Genomic DNA, 10,000 nt, shown 5'->3' with positions numbered 1-10,000 from the left:
GTATTTTCGTCGAGAAGTGCTATTTTCAACGGCGTATAACAAGCGAACGGGAGGTCGCGATGACATTTCTTTTTTTCCGCGGAAGAAAACCCTCCGTGATTAGCAACCATCAGGGGATCGAACATACTGGAGATAAATATTCTGTGACTACTTGAAAAGGTAAGAACATTTAAAAATCACTGTCAGTGGATGGTTCATTTATTCTGTCAGTGAATGAGTTAATAACAACAATCAATCATTCTATTCCACACCAATAGGGATCAGGGATCTCAACTACAATAAAAAACATAATATAGACGACACAACCTAAAACTTTTTTTACATAAAAAAAAATAAAGTCACTCTGATCTGGTCTGACTCAGACCAACGTATGTTCAAGGGGCCCATTCAGTCACAAAGAACCCAAGGTCCCTCCGGCCCGTAGGACCTCTGGCACTGCTGGCGTCGCACCACCCTACCAGTTTCTGATCAGACAGCAAGAATTACGAGGACACTGGATGAATCCAAAAATAGCAGATCATAAGGCCTGAGCTTGTAGATTGGCTATTTTCAACACGACGCAACACTGTAGTACAAATGAAGTGGCTTAAGTGGCACACACACACACACACACACACACACACACACACACACACACACACACACACACACACACACACACACACACACACACACACACACACACACACACACACACACACACACACACACACACACACACACACACACACACACACAGTGCGTTTTAAGTTGACAGGATCACCAGAGGCCATCCCAACCCCTTAGCAAACAGAAGGAGCACAGCGGGTTTATAAGATAGCCGCTTATAAGATAAGCAGGAAGCGTATAATGAAATGGTCTACACGTCAAACCGTCCATCAAAAAAAATAAAAAAAACGATTGCTGCCGCTGTCCTGCTAGATCAAATCCCAGCGTGTTTTATAGACAAAACTGCCATAAACGTAAAAGCATTGAGGCGGGTCGGGTGTGTTGGACTTGCTCCTTGAGTCCTGACATTCGGCCAAGTATGAAATCTGCACAGTAAGTAATCTCTCTCCGTCTCTCTCTCTCTCTCTCGCTCTCTCTCTCTCTGTCTATCTCACTCTCTCTCTCTCTCTCTATCTCACTCTCTCTCGTCAGCAATTTCAGTGGCCATTACCTCTTCTATACGCACACTAAAATAAATAACTCCGGGCAAATAAATCTACGCGTGGGAGAAGAGTGGGCGACTGACGGCCACTCACGGAGGAGTCAGGCCTACAAAATGTAATAAGTTCCATGTTTTATGGATGAATGGCCGAGGTAAAAGGCAGGGGGATGCACGTGAAAACATACACACACACATTCTGTGTAATGAAGCGGATTGTGAAATATGGCACATTGAGCCAATCACTTTCTCATCAGGGACGGGATGCTGTCACACCCAGGGCTGATAGAGGAATGAACACAGAGAGAGAGAGAGAGAGAGATGGATGTATATATGTTATATTATGGATGTATAACTATTTCTGACAGGAAATGCACAATTTTTATTGTTTCGTAAGAGCTTCCCTCTAAGTTGCAATGTAAGACAGCTCTGTTTACACATTTCAGTGTTTCATTGTTTTTTTGAAAAAACCTATGTTGCTTCATCAGTGGTTCTCAAACTTTTTCATGTCAAGGACCCCCAAAATGATATATATTTGGCCGCGGACCCCCATCTCAAAATATTTTGTTCCAGGGACCCCCAGAAGCAAAGATTTGAGTTAAAAGTGTTCGAATATATATTCAAAGATTTTCACACATTTTTAAGATTTTTCAAAAATAGCATACATACATTGTTTTGTTCTGATTGTTTTGTTCCACTTTTGCTTTGGCAATGTAAGCATATGTTTTGTCATGACAATAAAGCTCCTTTGAATTGAATTGAAATTGAGAGAGAGAGGGAGATAGAGGGACGGAGGGAAAGAGACTGGGAAAGAGAGAGAGAGACAGAGAGATGGATAGAGAGGACACACATGCTGAGTGAGGACAAGACCCAGCAGGCTCTGAACTGGTGCCACCATACCCCCCCTGAGGAATAGAGTAATGAAATGAGAGAGCAGAGGAGAGGAGAGGAGAGGAGAGGAGAGGAGAGGAGAGGAGAGGAGAGGAGAGGAGAGGAGAGGAGAGGAGAGGAGAGGAGAGGGATGATATCAAAAAACAGAAAAAAAGAACAGGACTGTCAGAGGAGACCGAGCTTGAACAATGTTTTTTTTTCATCCACATGAGGGAGAGACTATTATGTGAGTGTATATTGTGCACCTGTGCCTGTGCGTGTGCGGGTGTGTGTGTGTGTGTGTGTGTGTGTGTGTGTGTGTGTGTGTGTGTGTGTGTGTGTGTGTGTGTGTGTGTGTGTGTGTGTGTGTGTGTGTGTGTGTGTGTGTGTGTGTGTGTGTGTGTGTGTGTGTTTTCCTGGTGCACTGAAGGCAGGGTGAGAATGCATGCAGACGGTGGCCTTTGCTAAGCAGCTATCTGCAGTACTCCCCCCCCAAACCCCCAACACACACACACACACACACACACACACACACACACACACACACAGGTATATGACACATCATAAACACGGTTATGAATATGAAATAACACACACATTTGACACACATCACAAACACGATTATGACTATTACAGAACACACACACACACACACACACACACACACACACACTTATCAGTATGCAGAGTGTGAGACGCTGCACAGCCTGATAACGGCTTCTTTCACCCTTGCCGCCTTCAACACTTTTTTCTTCTGAGTGTAACTGGACAATAATCTGTCCGAAACCCTTTGAAAAACAAGTCACAGAGTCTCTGAGAGCAATTCGACGCGGAGAACGCAAACTCAACCGTATTCTGCATTTTTTGGTGGCTGCCGGCCGGGCTTGGTGAAGACAGGTCTCATTAATCACCACCAAGATTGTCTTGCCTTGATGACAACAAGGTCATGTTAGCAGATTGTACAAGCCTGTTAGCCACTGGCAAGTCTCGTGCAAAATTTACTTTGCTACATGGCCAGACTCCGGATGGAGAGAACATGGCACACGCCATTAATTCAACCATTTGACACATGCAGAGCCATGAAGGCTTAATGCTTTGTGTCTAACTGGGTAGAGTAGGACAACCCCTACTGCTGACAGTAATAGTGCCACAGCCTCTCTCACACTAGCGGTGTTATTGTTGAGGGATCACAGTTGCACCAATCCATCCAATTCCATCACACTTTTTTGTACTATAGCCTATTTCCCCAGCTGTTCCATGTCTCAGATCAAATCGAATTCCTACAATACAAGTCAACACGCTCCGCACTCCAGGAGCTACTTTAGTGATTTCATTCAATAATGGTTGATGTTGTTATTTATACAGTGGGTCTTGGATCAGACTTGCAATTTACTCACTAGAATTAAGGAGTGATTAATCCATTAAGACCGGGAACGCATCTTGTGTGTCATTTTTAGATTTCTTTGGCTATTCAAAAATAGCAGATCTACAAGCTCATAGCACGGCACCGAGTGAGCTTGTAGATCTGCTATTTTTTTTAAATCAAGTTTTTTTCCCGCACATTTTTTACTCATGTTACAACTTCCGGGGGGTCCCTTGAAAAACATATTTTGAGATGGGGGTCCACGGCCAAATACATATCATTTTGGGGGGTCCTTGACATGAAAAAGTTTGAGAACCACTGATATTACAGCAACATTACAGTTTTTTCAAAAAAAGTGTTAGGATTTAGAAGACATTTGTAGAATCCCCAGAAGCAAAGATTTGAGTTACAAATGTTCACTTTAAATATATATTTCAAGATTTTAACGATTTCCCCCCAAAAAATAGCAGATCTACAAGCTCATACCGAGTGCCGCGCTATGAGCTTGTAGATCTATTTTTGAATAGCCAAAGAAATCTTAAAGTGCCACAGATTCTTTCCCGGTCTGAATGGGTTAAGCTCTTTCCCTGATCGCCACTCATCCTGGGGCAAGAGAAACTTCAACACTGAACAGCACACTCCAATTCCAATTCCTTTAGGATTTTTTTTACGGCCAAAGAGTGCAGCAGCAATGCTGAGAGGGAGAGAGTGTGTAGCCTAGGGGGGAGTCACAGGGAGGGCTGGCTCTGAGGGGCAGCGCGACACATGGGTACAGACACATTCTGAAGCACTGCACCATCACCATTCACAACAGCTCATCACAAGGAGGGCGGGCAAAGTGTTGTTGATACTCCCATCTATCTGGATCTTGTCACAAAACGTACCTCCATATTTTTTTACATCATGTCTTTAATACTACACATATTAAATGCTTTTAGACACACGGGGGCGTGACAGATAAATGATAAATGATGATGAAAATGTGAAATACTCGCTGGCGAATATCTGCTGTGTAGAGTTCAGAAACCTGCCTACCAGTGACATTATCGATGAGGATTCCAAGGTAATAGAAACAGCAGCCTTTCTCTTCTTGGAAAGTTACCACGCTCAAATAGAACTAGAAGCCATTGTTCTTGCGTCAATACAAAATACAATATAAAGTTTGAAAATCTTATTTGAGATTACCAAACCTGCCCAGTGCCTACCGATGATGTCACTACTAGGCAGGTTTCTGGACTGTCCACAGCCGTCCTCTGAGACAGTGAGTAGACAGAGATGGTGCCATCTTATAATGAGCATTAACGAGGACCAATTATATAAAAGTTGAAAATGGGAGAAGTGGTCCTTTTAAAGGGAAAGCAACATAGAAAGATGTTTTCATATAGAGCACGAAGTCTGACGTAATTTACGCATCCTACCTGGGTCACGTTTTTTTCCCCCTCCATTCTGAATTCCCATAGAGGTGTTTAATATCGCGTCATATAAGAACTGTGTTCCAAAAATAAACAAATGAGCATGGTGGTTTGACTCATATGGATATGAAGCATCAACTGACGATGAGAAACCGCTAACGTTACCGCCGCCGAATTAATTAATCGATCATACCTGTAGCCTTTGGACATTTGTTGTTTGGCAAATTTTTTGCCTCACTAGCACGTAAAATCCTCAATGTTCCAATGTGTCCAAGTAATAGTCTGTGATATATGCGGAACTGCCTTTTACACCAGCAGTGATACATCACACACTTCACCTATGGGTTTATCAACCCATGTAGTGATCAGCTGTTTCACCGTGTGCTCTTCAATGACATAATTATGCGTCTACTCTGGCCACATGGACAGTCTGTCTCTGTCTCCGGGCTTCAGACAGCAGCCATAAATTTCACTTTGAAAAGTTGATCTGTGTAACTTAAGTAACTATTGTTTACTCTGTCCCTACCAGTGAATATATTTTTTCTCCAAAGTCAACGCGACAGAACTTCTGGTATTTCACGAAGTAGATTGCTTGCCACTGCAGCTTTCAGGGCATATCTTCCTCTCCCAGACAGCAGAGACAACACATTCGTTCCGAGTTATATATTACATTTAGTTTTCTCTTTTCTGCCTCAAAGCCAAATGAAGCGTAGTAGAGATGTGAGTGGTATTTTTTTACTCTCTCATCAGAACAGAAGTACAATCCTCACTCCTCAGTGTTCATAAATAGGCTATCCATTTTTCACTCAACAGTGTAAATGGAACCATTAAACCCTTTTTATCTGCCTATAAACCAAACATGTAGCCAACATGTGAGGTGCGTGTGTACAAGGAGGACACTTGAGCTTTGGAACGCCATATACAGCGACAGTTATGAAAAGGAAAAGGATTTCATGTCGTCATTGTGATAATAGTATATAGCCTATAGGGTTGGATGACAGGTGGATAATGAACGTTTACACGCTCTACCGTCACTGTCTCTGATGTGCGGGCCAGGCTACTCGAAGTTCGGTCCGTCTGGTTTGATATATTTGCCTAGCTTTAATCACTTTTCAGCCTGTGATGACACTTCATGTCCCACTCCCTGTCCACAGCTTTAAAAACTAGTCCCTAGTTTGCATGCATCCTGTGGCAGCGATAGTGAGACTTATTTCCTCGTCTTGTTCAGAAAGCAGGAAATGTCTCCATTGAAGCTATAACTTTTCACCTGCCTGTATTGTGATAAAAATAAAGCTCCACTCCCTTGTTCTGATCACCGGCCATGCTGGGATAAAAATAAATCCCCAATCCATCCATTTTCCTCTGGGGTTTGTTTGGCAGACAGAGGATTGAAAGAGGAGAGTTACAGAGAGTAAAGATGTGTGGAAAGGAGATAACAGAGGACAGAGTACACAGAGGGAACGAGGAAAAGAAAGGGAGGTAAGAAAAGATTGTGTCAAACGGCATCTTTGCAAGAGACGGAAGGCAAACAGACGGGCCGATGAAAGGGAGGGGGGAGACAGGAAGATGAAAAAGAGAGAGATGGGGAGAGACAGTACGTCCTAATTATGTGGGTGAGACAGAAGGACAGGAACAGTAACAGAGTAACAGAGCTAGGGAGTTTGGGACAGTCAGAGAGACAGACAGATGGATAGTCAGACAGACAGGCAAATAGGATACATACCGTTTGATAAGGCCTGTTGAAGTTCTGAGTCTGATATCACACCACTCCTGTCCTTGTCAACCCTGTGGAAAACACAGATGAGATACCAGGTACATTAATCTCTCTCTCACACACGCACACACACAATATAACAATCTAACATTTGCCTAATTACGCCCAGAGACGCATACGTTAATTTACACACACGAACGCGCGCGCACACGCACACACACACACGCACACGCACACACGCACACACACGCGCACGCACGCCTGACATATACATACTTGTCGTCACACACACATTCTGAGCGTGTAACACACCCACACAATAGATCTAACTCGAGCATAAGTGTGCCCACAGGCTCTGGATGGGCAACAAGACACGTGTCACTGATGGACATGCACAGAAAAAACACAGATATTATCTGACAATGGAGCCAGGGGATGACACTCGCCCACTGAAACCTCATCCTTCTGAGCTTGTTGTAAGGCTTTTAACAGCTCATTGAGGATGAATGAAGGTCTATGGCCAGGAAACACAAGGCAGCTTGTGCAGTCAGCACTCCCCTGAGACCAGTCAAAGGAGAGCGTGTGGTGGTGCGCGTGCACGCGCATTCTAAGCCCCAGTGAAAGTTGAGAACCACACACATGGTGAGCCTTACTGTAAGTAATGTCGGTCTAGTGTAATTGTAATCTCATTGCAGCATCTTGAGAAGTGAAAAGTGAGAGTAAAGCTAACAACACCCTTTTAGATGCTGTAGTGTTTCCCAAAGCCAGGACCGCAGACCTACAGGGTTCCTGGAAGAAGCTAAATAGTCCCTAAGCGAAATTGAGGCAAATCTTTAGCATCACATCATGACTGTCTGCCTCACTGCTTTCACATTATTCAGTGTCTGTCGATAAAGATTTCTGTCATATGATCAGGGTAGGGCTGCCTGCAACTATCGATCATCTTCTTAGCGATTATTCTAGAATCTATAGAGATTGCTGTTTTTCCGATTCATTGAATCATCGAGAAGTGCGGTTTTGGGGGATATTTTCATATATATCAACAAACCAAAGCGAAAAACGTCTTGTCGTGGGACAGCCCGTGCCCTATATACATTACACACACACACACACTGATTGAGGACATTGCACGCACACCACCCAGATGCGTCCAATTACTAATTACACCACCAGTGACTTGGAAGTAACTCTTTGAAGTGTCTGTAGCGCATGTTTCTTAAATATTCCGACTGCATTTCATCGCAACGACTGCAATGGTTTTAAATGTGTATTTATTGGAACTGTGGGAAGTCAATTGATTGTTGGTGGTCACCTGTTTCTCCTCTGCAGTGCTGGCACTCCTCAGTAGATTTGTGCCAAGTACTGTAGACTAGGAGGAGGAATGTTTGTCTGGCTGTATTCAAGAGAATTATTATGTTGTCTTTTTGATTATATTGGTACCTAAAAATGTGACACATTTATGTTGCACAACATCCATTCAAGTGGTTGTATCCGTCATAGGCTATAGGGAACATGTAGCGGTGTAAGATTGTTGATTGATTCTTGCCATGTGGTAGGGTCCACTCCCTATAAGACGGAGGCTGCAGGGGCAGTGAATCAGTTGGACTTGAAGTACAAAGCTGTAAACACCTAGGGGAGAGCTGCCAGGGCCCTAGTGTAAGGGTGTCACCTGTTTAACCTGTTTATTAAGTTCTTCTTAGGTTGTTGTTTGTTAGTTTATCTTTGTGTTATTTTCGTTTTCTATATTTTGGGAAGCCTTATTTATATTTTTGTTATTCAATGCCTTCACTGTTAATTAAGCTGCACTTGACTGTTGGTGGAAGATTTTGGGGGTCAAATAAAACCACCAAACTTGCATCTCTGGACTTCCAATTTTTGGAGTCTTGGCCAATCGGTCAACTTAACACTTCTAATAGATGTTTTATAATCAACTAAATTGATTAATCTGACTAGCCACTTAAGCCCCCCTATTTTATAGTTGTCATACAACATATATCATACAACATAATAGAGTACAGTATGTTGTCAAGTCAAGTTCCGGATGTATCTGAGGTACAGCTGGTTGACTAAAGCATTTTCCTGCTATTGTTGCCTGGTGTTTGAGGGTGAGTTATTTTAATGAGGCCCTTAGGGTTTTTATCTCACCTGCATGATCTGTATTTTCCTTTCCATCATTTGTTCTTGTTCGTATCACTCATGTATAAACATGAGTGAATAAATTAACTCAAACTTGATTTTGCTCAGAAAAAGCTAACACAAGGTATATGTTATACATATATATTATTATTATTATTATATATTAACATTAATTTAAAAATAATTAAGATTAGAATTTTCTGAAGTTTAGGTCAGGATTTAGAAGGCGTTTTTAGAATCGGCCCGAGGTCTAAATGGGAAATCATCCATGTTCACACCGTTGACTTTAGACCTTATTGGCTCACAAGGGGAAATGTATTTCTACAGCACTGTACTTACAGTACCAGACAACAATACATACAACAGCACACAATAACAGCAATAGACAGCAGTACACCCCTCAGGCCTATTCAGCGACGTCTGCTGTTTAGTTTAAGTAACTATGACTGCAGGTATCAGGCTTTTCCCAATTAAGCGAGCCCTTTTGCTAATTGCTTCCTCCATGTTCAGTACCAGCGCCCGGAGCGAGGTAGGGGTTCAATTGCCACTTTAAGTTTCATTTCACTTAGGCTACAACTTTTCACAAATGCATCTCAAGTGTGTTCTGTCTTAGCAACAAGACATTTCAGGGAAAACAATGTCCCCTCAACTGTAACATCTTTCTCTCAGACCTAGAAACGTGGACGCTGAAATAACAGGCCCTCACAGTTATGAAATGTCTTAGTCAATCCACCAGTGACTCAGTTGTTCCTTAGCAACCGTCCCAGCCCAACCGGTCGACCTAAGAGAACGTTTAACAAACAGTGTTTGAATTCCAAGACGGGGAGGGTGGAGGGAGGGGAGAAGAGAATGGGCAGGGCAGTAGACGCAGACCGGGGGAATTCCCAAAGGAAAACACATGGCCGGGCCAGTGTTGACTGCGTGGGCTGTGGTGGGTTTGAATCCCAGCAGTGGGAGTTTGTGTGCCGTGACGTCATCTCTCCCCAGACTATGTATGTGTGCAACCGACTCAGTGCCGGTTACCCTGCCTGTAACTTTTTTCATGCATGAATAACGGTTCAAAGAAAAGGAGGGGAAAAAAAGTACAAGGAGGCCTAGCTGACCAGCCCGGTCTCCTTGGGAAAAAATAAATGGGTCCCAGGCATGCCTCCATAAAGGGCAGCTTTGTGACATTGACGTTGAGAAGTGGTTAGGTAAATGCCGTCACAAGTGTGGAGCTACCCCCAACCTTCACCAAATACTGTTGGATAGACTCAGAGCTTTGTTTGTGTTTGTGTGTATTTCTCCTTTTCACTTCCCTACTCCCATCCATCCCTCCCTCCCTCTGGTAAAAGCTCCCCAGTTTTGTTTTTACAAGC

General features: G+C 43.2%; 1 protein-coding gene across 1 annotated transcript in view; it reads right to left on the bottom strand.

Moving 5' to 3' along the window:
• Positions 1-10,000, bottom strand: part of pdcd6 (programmed cell death 6) — a 25,304-nt gene that overhangs the window by 11,468 nt on the left and 3,836 nt on the right. The window contains exon 2 of the mRNA XM_080417640.1: positions 6,516-6,577. Coding sequence (XP_080273766.1) covers positions 6,516-6,577 — 62 coding nt within the window. The remainder of the gene's footprint in view (positions 1-6,515; positions 6,578-10,000) is intronic.

Source organism: Gymnoscopelus braueri (assembly GCF_963280865.1).
Source record: "Gymnoscopelus braueri genome assembly, chromosome: 21".
NCBI lineage: Eukaryota > Metazoa > Chordata > Actinopteri > Myctophiformes > Myctophidae > Gymnoscopelus > Gymnoscopelus braueri.
This window is presented reverse-complemented; position numbering and strand designations above follow the sequence as displayed.